The 15,810-nt window shown below is 40.9% G+C and overlaps 1 protein-coding gene across 2 annotated transcripts in view; it reads left to right on the top strand.

Annotated features, from left to right (window-relative positions):
* Positions 1-15,505, top strand: part of CLIC5 (chloride intracellular channel 5) — a 72,622-nt gene extending 57,117 nt beyond the window's left edge. For both annotated transcript variants that reach the window (XM_010004891.1, XM_010004892.1), the window contains exons 5-6: positions 12,737-12,918; positions 15,338-15,505. In XM_010004891.1, coding sequence (XP_010003193.1) covers positions 12,737-12,918; positions 15,338-15,505 — 350 coding nt within the window. The remainder of the gene's footprint in view (positions 1-12,736; positions 12,919-15,337) is intronic.
* The last annotated feature ends 305 nt before the right edge of the window (positions 15,506-15,810 follow it).

The following is a 15,810-nucleotide window of genomic DNA, read 5'->3' as shown; positions in this document are numbered from 1 at the left end:
GGAATCAGGATGACTCTGAACATGTGAAGAAGGCACCTACTCAGCAAGGGGTTTTGCACCACTGCAAGGCATTGGTCCAACCATTCCCATCTCTAGCAGAGAATGACCAGATGGCCATGGATAAGCCCCATAACACATCTGGTTATTTGCGTATTGGGAGAAAAGATACTGTGATCTTTGCAAGCATTTTAAGTCTTGAAGCAAGATATGTGATTACAATTAATGTCTTAATGTTGACTAGCAATTTCTCTGTGATATTAATGGTGATGTAGTCAACCTACCTCAATCCACGTTCCAAGACATGAAAGGTGATACTAGGAATTTTGAAGTGCCATGATCTGCTCATGCAACTCTGTTCCCCTCCAGCCTAGTTTCTCCCATTTCTGTCAGAACTGAGTTAAAGTCTGCCTTTTCTTAGTCTCATTATAAACACCCCAAGCAATATGTCCACCTTCCCTCTCTCTTTCTGTTTTCTTTAAGCAGATCATTGCTTTGGCAACGCGGAAGGGGAATTTGTCCAGCTTCCAGCCATTAGACCTTTTCACACCTTTGTCTGAGAGGCTGAAGAGCTCCCTCAGACTTCACATATGTTTTGTTCATGAATGAGCATCTGTGCACCTTGGCCTCTCAGCCTTCTCTACAACACCTGAACCAATAGACTCTTAAAACCTGGCATTTTGAGGCTTGTTCCCAGCCTTGGAACACTGTATTATTGTTCCACTTCGACCTCTTGCCTGAAATTTCAAAGCCTTTTTTTAAGTGGGGACACCAAAACTGGGAAAACTGTTACTACTTGTTGCAACACTAAAGTTGCAACAGAGGGAATATGACCTCCCTAGTAGTACTTGACCATTGTTCATACCTCCAGACATAATTATAATTCTCTTTGCTTCTGCTCCTTTCCGAGGGGCTAAGTTGAGACATAATCATAATGATCCCTAAGTCATTTCATGGGGCTTGAAACAAAAAAATCTGAGAAGTGGAGAGACAATGGAAAAGAATTAAGATGTGAATCATCTGTAAATCTCATCATCTTTTTTTTCTTTTTTTTTCTTTTTTTTTTTTTTTTTTTTTTTTTTTTTTTTTTTTTGTATCTTAGTAACAATTGTTTAACACAAAGGGCAAAAAAGACTGGAAAAATTAAAATGAAACAATCTGAGATTTGAGATTTGCTACGTGAACGGAGGATTTCAGAACTCAATAATCTTTAAAACTTCATCCTTAGGTGCTGCTAGCTATGTTTTTCCCTCTCAGGTGTCTTCAGTCCATTGCTGCTGAAGTTAAACAGCATACCTGAAATCAGTGGAGTGCAACTGGGATTATCCTGGTGTGACCAAAAGCAAACTTTATTCCTGAATATGTCTGGGATTGAAAGAAATTTACATTGAAGGTGCAAGCACCAACGGCCTGTAAAGGAACAATCTTCTTCGCTTAAATATTAGAACACAAGGGGTCCCCACAGCACTGTCACTAAAGCCCAGTTGCACTCTGTCAGAAACTTTTTATTTTAATGCAGAGACATGTCATTAGTTTTTCTTTGTTAGTCCCAGAATCATCTTGTTTCTTCTTTGCTAATAAAACAAAACTTTACACTCTGAGTAAACACACAGCATCTCAAAAATCAAGATCCCAGAGTGTTAATCTCCTACTATAAATACGTGGGTTCATTATGTGCAGGGCTTGATGTTTGGGTTTTGGGTTTCTTTTTTCTCAGTTTTCTGATGCAAATCAGCTGCTGCTTGTCTGCAGTTGGTTTAGGGACACCTGCACAAGACTAGCATCACAGAGGTCAGGATTAGGCCCTTGAGGACACGCTCTAGAAATGATGCTTGTCACTTACGTGCTGCTACAGAGTTAGGATGATTTGTGAAATGCAAGTTAGGTGCTGTTCTTCCTGGGGCACTGGTAGGCCAGTAGTTTTACATTCACTTGCTTCCTGCCCTCAGGGTCACTTGGACTCCTAAGAGATTTGGAAATTAACCCTTCTTTTGGTGTCATTTGAACACCTGGCTTTTCTTCTTCAAAAAAACCAAACCAACACCATTTGAAGTTGCTCTGGTTGTGTTCTGCATGATAACATTACAAGTGTTACATGTATTTCTTGCCTCACTGTAAAACTGAATAAGAAAAGGGAAGGAAGAAACCTGAGTTTTCAGTCTAAAACTAGAAACGAGTAAAAGCAAATTTACTACATGCTTGAAAAGTTTACGTTTCATTTTCTTTTTAAATACCTTATCAATTCACCTGTTTCACTGTGTTCAATGTGGAAGTAGGACAGATGGTATCACATAAAAAGAATTATGCCTTTTTTTTTTTTTTTGTCCATATGTGCAGCTCATCCCCCTCAACATATGTCCATGGCTGATGCACTAGTGCTTTTTCCAATATAAAGTTTGTAGCTGAAGAGTGCACTTATCCCTATATTGTATACAGGAAGCTGGAAGGCAGAGTATTTCAATAATCTATATAATATATAATTTAAATATATGCGTAAAAGAGACTCAGGTCTCCTAAATCCAGGTGTACTCCTAACCCTTGGATTATCGTGCTCTGATTTAGGAAAGGATACCTGGGGAATCAAGGCCTCAGACTCCCTGAGACTGAGGCATAACTTCTGTGTTTTTATATAGGTCTGTCAAAATATCCCAGACTTTTGGGATGAAACTCTAATCGATTAATCCACAAAATCAAGTGTTTGTAGATGTGGGGGGTAAGGAAGAGGAGCGATAAGAGAGGGATCATTTAACTTAAGTGTGTCTAAAAGTTATACATTAGTTATTCAATACTCCTGGCTTCTTTTGTGATCAACAGAGAGGGACATAAATCCATTTCTAAAGGACAGCTTGATTTATTTTAAAATATGGATCTAAAGCTGGGGGAACTTCCTTCAGAGATGCCTGTCTTCCATTGCTATCTATAAAAGAGACTTGGACAACTAGATTGGACTAATTTTAACTTAGATGCCTAAAGTTAGACAAGGTGAATCTTACCCATAAGTAAATCACAGAATCACAGAATCACACAATACTGGGAGTTGGAAAGGACCTCCAAAGATCATCGAGTCCAGCCCCAGGACAAAAAAACCCACAACTAGGGCAGATCACTCAGAAAGGCATTCAGACAGGTCCTGAAAGTCTCCAGAGATCGATACTTCTCTCCAGAGAAGGATACATTTTTGATGAGTCTGAGTTTCTAAGGTGGCTGTATTTTAGCTCCATCTTCCTCTTGAATCCTGGCAGAAGTGTTCCTGGGGTGTTTAGCACCACTGTTTTCTCTCACTGGACATACACAGAACAAATATGCCAACATATATGGAAAACAGGTACCTGTTTAGGCCAGGCCATGTCTGAAAGGCAGCCTGTGACCAAAGCCATGTGGCTGTTTGTATGTGTGCACCTGTGTCTGTGTGACAGCCTTGGTGTATGCTCACCTGACCCCTCATCAGGAGTTAAACTCCCTTTTCAAATCCCACCTCTGACTGATCTGGAAGATGAGTATGAACCCCTGTCTCCTAAGAGAAACCCCTAACATGGAAAGCAGAGTTGATGAATGAGAGACACTAATTATTTCTCTTCTGTGTACACAACTAGGTATTAGTTCATTAAGTGAGTTGAAACAGACAGATCACAACTTTTCAGCGTGGTTGTATGGACTTTTACCTTTATTGTGGGAACATGCTCAAGCCTCTGTTCCAGTGAATACTGAATTATTTATCTAGAGTGGAACATCTTTAATAGGAGAGGTGACTCACCCCAGAAACTCCCTTTGGCCCAAAGTGGCTTCTTAGTGACTGCCCACTCATTTGCCTCTCAGTATAGGTGCTGCTCAGAGCTGGGGATTTTACAAAGCAGAAACATGCCTGGAAAGGAAGTTGCAATGCTCAAACTGGCAATGTACTTGCCCTTTGGGGACTAAGCCCTAATATTTAAGTCTCTTTGTATTATCCTACATCACTTAGGTGAACTGTGAAATTATATTCACAGGGTAGGATTCATCTCGCCTAACTTCACCTCCCTGAAAGTTAGGTGTCTAGTCTGAGCTAGTCCTTTAGGCTTGGTCTCTAATTCATTCAGCAAGAAGGGCATGTGTGCAGTGAGTCACACCAAGTTTAAATCAGGTGTCTTGGGCAGTTGGAAGGAACTGACCTCTGGAGATGCTTAGTAGCTCCAACCAGAGAGTGAGCCTACGTAACCATCTTAGACAGGACACCTGAGTCTTAAATGGCTAAAGAGAAGAAATCAAGGCAGCACTCGAATCTCAAGGGTTATATTGAAATCATAGGGGGAAAGATAAACTGTTCAATATGTGATACAGTGGTGTGCGTTTTGCAGCCACAGCTTCTCCATGTGAGAAGGATTAATCTGTACAGATTAAAGTTACAATGCTCTGTTGAGTCTGCCTGAAAAAAATATGAGCGGGATGGAGAAAAAAGAGAGTGAAAAATATGAAGCCTTAGTCTTTAATCAGGCTGTCAGACTAGTAAAATTATATTATTTTCTTACCTTAAATTGCTGTTTCTTGGTGGGTTTCTCTCTTCTACCAGAAAACAGTATTGGGTCTTATATCGAACTCCGTGAATCTGGAAGTGATCAGGAAAGGTGGTTTGTTTTTTTTAAGGGAAAATAAATCTCAGATTGTTTGTGTGAGACTGCGAATATTTATGTACTGTTCCCCCTTTTCCCTCGTTGTGTATTTCACCAAGTTCATTTGCCTGTGTTACAGGATAAATCTTACTGGAGGGTAGTGGAAGAAAGCAGTAAAACAGAAAAGCATCAATCAGTGATCCAGGGTAGCAGCAGGATTCGTTGTTCATTTTTGTACATGGATCATTGTTTGTTGAACTTGCCTGGGCTTGACAATTAAGAACTTCGCAGTTTTGCCGAGGTCAGTCTCAGGTGGTTTCAGCTGATGGCTACAAAAGCCATTATGTTGCTGAGCTTTGATACCTTTGAAGTCGTTTTGTCACTGTGTTTTCAGTGGTCTTCACTTATGAAGAAGGCCACATATATTTTACTCTGGCTTGGGGAAAATGTTTTGTGACAAAATGTTTATTTGACAAAAAATGCCGTGGGTGGTGTGAGTAACCTGAATTGTTGGCAACCGTGGGTTTCACGTGGGTGAATAATGACTTGTTTTGAAATGTAAAAGTATTTTATCTTAAACTTTTTGAAATGAGGGCTAATGGATTAAAACTGGAAGAGAGGAGATTTAGGTCAGACGTTAGGAAGAAATTATTTGGTGTGAGGGTGGTGAGACACTGGCCCAGGTTGCCCAGGGAAGTTGTGGAAGTTCCATCTCTGGAAGTGTTCAAGGCTAGGTTGGATGGGACTGTGAGCAACCTGGTGTAGTGGGAGGTGTCCCTGCCCATGAAGGGGGATTGGAACTAGATGATCTTTAAGGTCCCTACCAACTCAAAACATTCTATGATTCCATGGTTATCTTTTTAATTTGGAAATTACATGTTGATTTTGAAGATTACCAACATTTTAAAAGTAATGTGGAAATGACAGAATGTTTAAGCACAACTTACTTAACAAACCATCCAAAAATATGGCTTTTTTTTTTTTTTTCCATTTTTGGAAATCTTTTATATTTGGATGGGACTGTGAGCAACCTGGTGTAGTGGGAGGTGTCCCTGCCCATGAAGGGGGATTGGAACTAGATGATCTTTAAGGTCCCTACCAACTCAAAACATTCTATGATTCCATGGTTATCTTTTTAATTTGGAAATTACATGTTGATTTTGAAGATTACCAACATTTTAAAAGTAATGTGGAAATGACAGAATGTTTAATCACAACTTACTTAACAAACCATCCAAAAATATGGCTTTTTTTTTTTTTTCCATGTTTGGAAATCTTATGATATTTTGGTGTAAGTTTGTTTAAGAAACTGAACTAGTTTTTCTCTCTTCTAACATGAATAAAATAGTATTTATGTTCAGTTTGGCCAAAGAATCAATTGTTCTTGCTGCTCTCACGCCCTCTATGCTTTGCATTTCTTCCAATAGTAACTATCAAGTAAACTCCTCATCTTGCAAGTTGTTCCACTCAGACACATAAAATAGGAGACATCTTAAGTAATTTTAGCTATTTTAAATTTAGGTAGTTGGTTTGCCTATTCTCAAAAGAGAGAGAGAGGCTCCTCTGATGATAATTCAGCTTTTCCAAGGCTACTATTTTAGGATGGAATGATTTGCTTTCCAGTGGCTTCTTCAGGCCACAGAGATTGGCGTTTATGTGCTTTGTGTGCTTTGCTGTTTCTCTTCATCCCAGCATTAAATGAGGAAGGAAATATTTGGAGTTCAAGGAAGGGGAAGAAGAGTCCTTGTCTGACCTCTGCAATGCTGTGGGTGTGGGCAGTCTGAATCAGTTTTACTTTTTCCAAACCGTTTTTCTTTTACTACTTTCTAGTTACTTTCCATTTTGCTTCAGCCTTAATTGACCCACAGAAAATAGAGATGGAAATGACTGATGACGCTGGAAGTTTTATGGTTGACATTATTTAGGAGGTTATATTAACTGATTATATAGCCCCTCTTGGCTTTAAAGGCTGTTGCAGAAATCCTAACCCCTCTGAAGTCAACAGCAAAACTTCCACAGGCTTCAATATGACCAAAATTTCACCCTGAGTACCTAGCTATGTGTCTTTGTCAGCTGGCCCTCCTCTTGACTTGCAGGATTGCTCCATGCACTACATTTTCCAAAGCTTGCCTCAGTTGTGTTATATGTACTTCAAGACATAAGGATTTCTCTTTGTCCCCTGGAATAGTTGCACAGGCTAATTGCTGAAGGAAGTTTTTGCTTGAAAAGTTGAGTCACAGATCCAAAATCTGTTCTTGGTTGAACTGGAGTAAATATGGGGTAGCTTGTTGACAAAGCAGAGTTACTCCTTTTTATGTCAGTGTAACCAAGAGAATAATTTTGCCAATTATTAACTTTTGTTACATTATTTTTATTTCTGAGCATGTCAGGATTTGTTAATCTCATTGTTCAACATCAAGTAACCTTTTGCTGAAAACAGAGCGTCATTGTGAATTAGGTATCATCAGCTAAATTGAACCTCACCCTGTGCATTTGACAGATGGTAATACATTCATTAAGTGTTCTGTGGTTGCTTTGAGGTTGGAAAGTGCTATTTTTCTGGCTTCTAACTCAGGATTCTTAAGTAAAGTTGTATAAATGCATAGTTTTGAAGGGAGAAGGAAAATCACAGAGCTCGTGAGGTTTTTTTATTAATATTGTTGTTTACCATTGGTGGGATGACACGGCAGGACTGTGATTGCTCTGTTTTCTTTGGCTACGTAAGTAGCCTAGAACAGAGTAGTGAGCAGTGAGAGAGATGGTTCCACCATGGATGTTGTATATGCCCTCTTAGAACTCCTTGGAACTTGAAGCTACATTAAATCCATCAGTGTGGAGGCAAATGATGCCTGTGCTTTTGTGTTTGGTGAATTCACTGTCCGGAAATATGTCCTGTGTGAGTTCAGACATTGCAACTGGTGCTAAGGTAACCTGATGACAGGGCTCCTCAGACAGAGCTGGTCACTTTTGTGATCTCTAAATTGATAATAAAAGTCTGCAGGGTGGAGAATGTCACGAATGGGATGGGATGGCAGACGAGATGTCTATGCACAGATCAAGATCTCCATAGCGTCCTGCTACAAAGAAACAACTGCAGGTAGAAATTTCGAAAGCAGCCACATGCTCAGGCACAGAACAGAATAATAAAATAATTTAGGTCGGAAAATAATTTTAAGATCATTGAGTCCAACCATAAATTTAACACTGCCAGGTCCACCACTAAGCCATGTTCCTCAGCACCACATCTACATGCCCTTTAAATATCTCCAGGGATGGTGACTCAACCATGTCCCTGGGCAACATATTCTGTTGTTTAATGACCCTTGAAGAGATTTTTCCTACCACAGAATCTAAACCTCTCCTGGCACAACTTGAGGTCATTTATTCTATTTCTATTACCTATTAGTTGGGAGAAGACACCAACCCCTACCTCACTACAACCTCCTTTCAGGTAGTTGTAGAAAGCAATGAGGTCTCCCACCCAGCTCCTTTTCTCCAGACTAAACAACCCCAGTTCCCTCAGCTGCTCCTCATAAGACTTGTTCTCCAGATACTTCACCAGGTTTGTTGCCCTTCTCTAGACATGCTCCAGCACCTCAATGTCCTTGTAGTGAGGAGCCCAAAAATGAACACAGGATTCAAGAAGTAGCCTCACCTGTGCTGAGTACAGGGGGATGACTCTGGTCCTGCTGATCGCACCATTGCTGACACAAGCCAGCATGCTCTTGGCCTTCTTGGCCACCTGGGCACACTGCTGGCTCATGTTCAGCTGGCTGTCCACCAACACCCCCAGGTCCTTTTCCTCAAGCCTATAGTGTTACATGGGGTTGTTTTCACCTGTGCAGGACCCAGTACGTGGCCTTGTTGAACCTCATATAACTGGCCTTGGCTCATTGATCCAGCCTGTCCAGGTCCCTCTATAGAGCCTTCCTACCCTTAGGCAAATCAACACTCCTGCCCAGCTTGGTGTCATCTGGAAACTGACTGAGGGCGCACTTCACCCCTTCATTCAGGTAATTGATAAAGATATTAAAGAGAACTGGCCCCAGCGCTGAGCTCTGGGGAACATCACTCATGAGCAGCCACCAGCTGGATTTAACTCCCTACATGAAAACCCCTTGGGCCTGGCCATCCTGCCAGTTTTTCACCCAGCAAAGAGGGTTCCACTTGGTTTTGAAATATTGAATTCTCCACCCTGACATTACCAAGACAATAGAAGCCTGAGATTGGACACTTCAGAAAAAGTTCTCCACAGAGCTGATTTATGGTTCACCTAAACCAGGTGCAGAAGACTCCACTGGCTTTGCAACATGGATATGTGCATATGGATTAAAAAAACATACTTTGAAAATTATTGACAGGCTTTAAAAATCTGACCTTGTCTACCTAAACTCCACTTGAAACATTGATTTTAGGATCTTAATTTTCTCAACTTTTAAAAATTCTGGCACTGTTAAATTGGAAGAAAGGCAGTTTTGCCTTGTTCCTCTTCTGTTTTCATAGCTCTTCTGAGAGATTTGCCAGGATCAGAAGAGTTTTGATGAATTAAGTAGGGCTATTGGATTCACAACTAGTGGTCCAGTTCTTAACTATCAGGATAGGAGATGGTCCTGACATAGTGGTGATCTCACTGGGCAATCTCAGGATCCTGTGTGTTGCAGCAGAGCCTGTGAAGTAGGTCACAGATGAGTTGAACCCTGAACATATGCATGTTTCTGGCCTAAAGCTGTCACACACAAGTGCCAAGTATGAATTCAGATAGATGTTTTTCCTGCTGTCACAAACAGGCTTCATTCCAGGCATTGTTTTTCAGGCAGCCGTGACGCACTTTGATATATCAATAAAAGCAAAAAGAAACATCACCAACCCTAATAAGTTCCAGAAAAGTTACATAAACACATCTCACCTGTTGCTCCTGTCTCTGCACACACACTTCACTCACCCAAAGCATCTAATGTCAGGTTGATACTGGAAATATTGCACAGATAACTCAGAGAGCCAATGATCCTACCGGGTGAAGGGGAGACTGGAAAATGCTCAGAGTTAAGCCTGTTCCCTAAATCTGAATGTGCAAATTGAATGAAGTCAGAGTAATTTAATTCCATTGTCTCTAAATTAATTCACTGTAAGAGGACATAGTCTGAGGCTGACCAAGAGAAGGAGAACTATCAGTTCAACAGGTGTTATGGGGTAAACCAAAAAGAGATTGCTAAATCTTTTGAGTGTTGCCACATGGGGGTATATTACATGCTACACCCTTGTTACCCTTCAGCAGAAGTTCTGCAGCAGAGCACAGCTGCAGACAATTAAAGACACCACTGCCAGCATCTGACAGCAGAATGTCAGTGTCAAAATTCAATTTGAATTGATTAAATAAGGAATGGCAACACTTTTGTTTTATGGATGGCAGCACTTCAGTCGCTTTAGATGCTCCACTTTCAGAAATGAAATTCTTTCCCTCCCTGCTATGTCTGTTGGGGTGTTTTCAGTTGGATGGCAGTAATTTCTCCAGTCAATCAATTAAGCCAGGATTTGCCACTGTGTCTAAGAGCCAGCCACAAAAGAGCTGGTATGGTTCCCTGAAGCTTGGCCAAGAGGCTTCAGTGGGAACAAGACATCAGGCAGCTAAATCTCACTCCCACCACTGGCACAAGGTTTAATGGATGTTAGGGCAGCAAAAAAATCATGTTCTGCGGTGCTCAGCTCCTGCTCTCTCAGTGGCCCCATGCACACTGCCTTTCTGTCTGTGCCAAAAACTCAGGGGATCTGACAGCAGAGCCAGGGGAGGTACCTGTGCCAGCAAGCAGCTCTGTGCGGGGCGATGGCCGCAGCCTTTTGAAGCTGGCATCCTGCTCCAGAAACATGTTCATCTCCACAGGCTTCGTAGTGCTGCTCCACTTGAGTAGCTTCAGACATTGACTGGCCTCCCCTAAGTTAAATGGCGGTAAGTTACTCAGAGATATAAGATTTTACAGGTCTAGGCCTTAAATGCTGACTCCAGGCCAGATCTGCAGCAGGTATAAATCACTGCAGGTAATTTTCACCAGCTGAAGTTCTGGCCCTGAGCCCATGAGTCATGTTGTTATTTTTTCACATTGTAAATTCTTGCTGTTTCTTATTTATATTGCTTTAGCACTTTGGGGCACTTGTCAGGGGCCAGGACCCCATCGTTCTTGTCACCCCCTCAAAAAGAGATACCAAAGACCCTTCTTGCCCCAGAATGTTTTTCAATAACATGTAAGCCTGCTTGCAGTCATTCAGCTTTCTCTAAGTACACTGCTGCAATAAAGTTTTTCTTCTATCTTGCTACACATAAGAACACTAATTCTGTGCACGGGTTGATATTTTTGTATCTGTATATGATGTATATTACTAAGTGGAAATTTAAGCCTGGAATTTGTTGGAGCCAGAAGCAGTGTGGGACATGGTCTTTAGTAATTCAAATGAGAGGTCCAAAGTCTCTTTCTCCTTGATACCTGATTTGAGACATCAAAAAGAGAATTTCCACCTAAGCTCAATCTGAAGTGAGGGGAATTTTAACAGTGGCTGAATATCTCATTTCTTTTGTGTATTTAATTTGTATTTAATGATTGTTATATTACTTTTGTTTCAGTTGAAGTGTGTCATCCAGGTCTTCAGAGCTCTGGTTTGCATCTATGGTGTTGTTACTGCTTTTAATTTTTCTGGAAGGGGTTTAAAAGTAGTAAAAAAACCCCAAACAAACACAAACAAAAAACCCCTAGAAAAAAAACCCAAACAAAACAAAACAAAAAAAACACCCACAAAAACTCCCCTACAACCATTGAAGCATGACCTGAAGTGCCACATCTACACCTTTCTTGAATACCTCCAAAGATGGTGACTCAACCACCTCCCACCTCTCTTTCAGTATAGAAATTCTTCCTAATATCCCACCTACACCTCTTCTGCCACGACTTCTGGCCATTTCCTCTGGTCCTGTCATTGTTTACCTGGGAGATGGCCTGATGCAGGACCTGGACACACTGCTGGCTCATGTTCAGCTGGCTGTAGACAAGCACCCCCTGGTCCTTTTCTGCTGGGCAGCTTTCCAGCCACTGTTCCCCAAGCCTGTACCATTGCATGAGGTTGTTTTGACCCAAGTGCAGGACCTGGCACTTGACCTTATTGAACCTCATACAGTTGGCCTTGGTCCATCATCCAGCCTGTCCAGGTCCCTCTGTAGAGCCTTCCTACCTTCGAGCAGATCACTCCCATCCAATTTGGTGTCGTCTTCAAACTTACTGTAGGTGCACTCGATCCCCTCATCCAGATCACTGATGAAGATCTTGAACAAAACTGGCCTCAAAACTGAGCCCTCAGGGACACCACCGGTGACTGGGAACCAACTAGATTTGACCCTGTTTACCACAACTCCCTGGGCTCAGCCATCCAGCCAGTATTTTACCCAGGGAAGAGGACACTTGGCTATGCCATGATTCACTGGCTATTCCAGGAGAATGCTGTGGGAAACAGTGTCAAAGGTCTTACCAAAGTCCAGGTAGACAATGTCCACAGCCTTCCCCTCATCCAATAGGCAGGTCACATGGTCAAAGAAAGAGATGAGGTTGGTCAAGCAAGACCTCAGTTTCATAAACCCATGCTGGCTGGCCCTAATCCCCTGGCTGCCCTGCACTTCCTATGTGAGCTCTATCAAAATGAGCCTCTCCATGATGTTTCCCAGTACACGTGTGCATGTGCAGAAGCAGATCAGTAACTACTTCCTTCTGGATAATGTGGTGGCCTGATCTCAAGGTGTGGTGGCCTCAACAAACCAGAAAAATATGAAAGGTTGTATGTGTTTTATTGGTATATCATACTCACAAGCTTTCCGTCCATGATCTCTTTTACTGTGCTGTTTTTGATTGTTTGTTTTATTATTTGGTGGTAATCAGGAGAAGACATGGCACAACAGTTTGCAGTGTCCCCTTTTTCTACTGCAGGAAGAGCATCACCCTCAGGCAGATATTTCTGGGCTACTTTGTCATCAGATTGTGTAGGCACTGAAGAACAAATGAACAACAATTATATGGTTCTTGCCTTTTTTTCTAGATGCTACCGTGGCCATTGACAATGAGTGTTTCTAAATAGCTGTTATCGTGCCCTAATCACTTATTCATTGTGTTTTGACAAAGCTCTTGAAAGAGGCCTGGTGAAGGCTTTGAAGAAGCTGGATGACTATCTGAGAACCCCTCTGCCAGAGGAGATTGATGCAGACAGCACTGAAGAGGAGAAAGTGTCTAAACGCAAGTTTCTGGACGGGGATGACCTGACACTTGCTGACTGCAACCTTCTGCCCAAACTCCATGTTGTCAAGGTAGGAGATGTCATGTGATGGTCAAAGAAGCCTTATCTAGCAATGAAGTGCCCTGCTCTGACCTAAAGCCAACATGTATTTTGATAGTTGGACTTGATAATCTTAGAGATCTTTTCCAACCTTAATGATTCTGTGATTTCAGCAAGAAGCATCTTAAGTCCTAGAAGAGCAGAGTCTGAAACACACTTTTGCTCCTCAGGATTTCTTGTAGTTTAACTTAAGCAACTTGGTATTTACTATGTGGAGAAATTGTCCCATAGCTAATTATTGGCAAAGAAAATATTAAGATCTAGGTATCCCATCTCTATATTTTTACCCTGCTGCAAGTAATAGCATATTTCATATTAATTAGTTTCCATTATTCTTAAGAGAGATGTCAAAACTTCAGTCAGTTCCCACCCAGTTGTAACTTAAAAGCAGCAGTCCCTCTTTTTGGGGAATATTTGTTCCATCTGGTATTTCATGCAGAGAAGTTAACAAATCAAAGTCACTGCTGAGGTCCAGGATTTAAGACATTCAGTGGATGCTGGTCTAGTGCAAATGGTGTACATCATCTTGACTTCTCAATGTTGCATTTATTTAATTTATTGGATTATATGTTTCTTTAGAATAAAGCAAGTACCTGGCAGACGCTGGCCAGCAAGAAAGTTAGGAATTAAAGCCAAGTCATGCATCTAATTTGATGCCATGAGCCAAATCATAAACTGTGCCTGGGAGCTGACTGTACACATGCAATAAAAAAAACCAGAAGTGTGCATAAGTCACCAGGTAAGAAATGTGATAATATCCTCACAAGTTTATCTCTTTCTTTGGCTCATCTTCATTGGTGAAGTCAGGCAATGCAAAATGAGTATGTGGCCTCTTACTGGTTCCCATCTCATTGGAATGAAATAGAAGATGTCAAAAGAGAATTAAAATCTTTCTGAGACAAGCATAGTGTATTGCTTCAAAAAGCATTTTACAGATGGAAGAAAAAGAGTAAATTATTAAGTCTTTTTCATTTGAGGGAAGATGTGAGCTGGCAATTGTGAAAATCTTAAGTTACCCAGCAGGTTTTGTCTTCCCCCTCTGTATGTGAAGCATCACTGAAGGCAAGAACATTTAATTAAATGCAGTTTAGGACAGAATTTGGACTTGCAAATACCAAGTGGATCCTGGTAATAAAAACAAATCAGAGTCATTTCTGAGAACATGACTGTCCTAAGAAATCTGAGATGGAAAACAGCTCTACCACATGCTTTAAAAATAAAGGGGAACTCTGTGGCACATATGTATGTAATTTATGCCCAGGAACAATTTTATACTGTCAGAAAAATTAGAGATTGGAAGCACTCATTAAATCAACTAATCCATCCCTTCCTATCAGCTAGTTCATTCTGTCACCACAGGATTATTCTATGTGGTATATTCTTACAGGAAAACTGAAATATCCCAATCCAGCAAACTACTTAACTGAGCAACTAGTTTCAAGCACAGATTAGCCCCTTTGACTTCAATAGGACTATACAGGTGCTTAAAATTAAGTATGCACTTAACTGTTTTCCTGAATAAGAGCCTAAGTGTTTTTAGAGATCAAAATTTTCCCTTGATAGACAATTTCCTAGTCTAATAAGTCTTGAAATAGTCATTTTCTCCCCCAGTTTATCCTAATACTCCTGTTTCTAATGTCTGCTTGGTTTCTCAATCATGGTACCCACACCACCCTGAATGTTTCCTTTGCATGAACATCGTTATAGCCTTCCAACAGCTGTAACTGGTTACATCCTCTGCCACCATTGGCCAGGTCATATATACTATATACATATAAAAAATGGAAATACAATATAAATAAAATATTATATGATGTTAAAAACAACTAGAATGGTTAATACAATAATATGTTATATATAGTTGGTACTAATGCGTTTCCCTTAAATTTGTCTTGCTCTTTATGATTCAACTATCATCTCTTTATTGTGGCATCTCAACTTCAAGTGATATTCGTAAGATTGTAAAAAATTGCCTAAAAAATATGTTACAATTAATTAAATTCAGTTGCCATAAAAGCAGTAATTTAGTGACAGTAGCCAGGCCATTGATTTAGTGTCCTTAGGCCAGGTAACATCCTTGCAATATAGGGGGCAACAAACAGTCACTTTTCAGGCTTTTCTATTATAAACCCTTGAGTCTCCAAGTGTTTTTCTCCTTTGCTGTTAATTCACAGAGTCATAGAGTCTCACCACCCTCACAGTAAAGAATTCCTTCCTAATATCTAACCCAAAGCTGCCCTCTTTCAGTTTGAAACCATGACCCCTTGTCCTCTCACTACACTCACTCACTTGTCACTCACTCTCACTTGTCCTCCTTTTCCTAAAAAGGAATCTGGAAATATATCACCACCAAGATGCTTTTTTTCCCTCCTCTTATGTCTTTGGTTTAGATTGTTACAAAGAAATACCGGAACTTTGAGTTCCCAACAGAGATGATGGGGCTGTGGAGGTACCTGAAGAACGCCTATGCCAGGGATGAGTTCACCAACACCTGTGCAGCAGACAAAGAAATTGAACAAGCCTATGCAGACGTGGCCAAGCGACTCAGCAAGTCCTAACTGACCTCGGTGGTGGCTCAGTATCCCCCTTTACAGACTCTCTTCTTGTTGCCTTAAGATATACTTTATCATTATGCTGTCTGGTTGGCATCTCTATGACTTCAGCTGTTCAAGTGTATTGGTCAGGGACAAGTTTGCTTCTCCCTGGAGAAAACAGAAGGCAGCTCTTGTGTGGGGGGTGGAGACTCTTTGAAATCTGAACCTAAGATCTGGCTCAACTAGTATTAATGGCAATCAGTATTGGAAATGAGTTCACTCTATTAGTTTCTTGTTTCATGTTAGGGGTATATCACCACCTGTATTCC

Source organism: Chaetura pelagica, unplaced genomic scaffold (genome assembly GCF_000747805.2).
Source record: "Chaetura pelagica isolate M959 unplaced genomic scaffold, ChaPel_1.0 scaffold99, whole genome shotgun sequence".
Classification (NCBI taxonomy): Eukaryota; Metazoa; Chordata; class Aves; order Apodiformes; family Apodidae; genus Chaetura; species Chaetura pelagica.
This window is presented reverse-complemented; position numbering and strand designations above follow the sequence as displayed.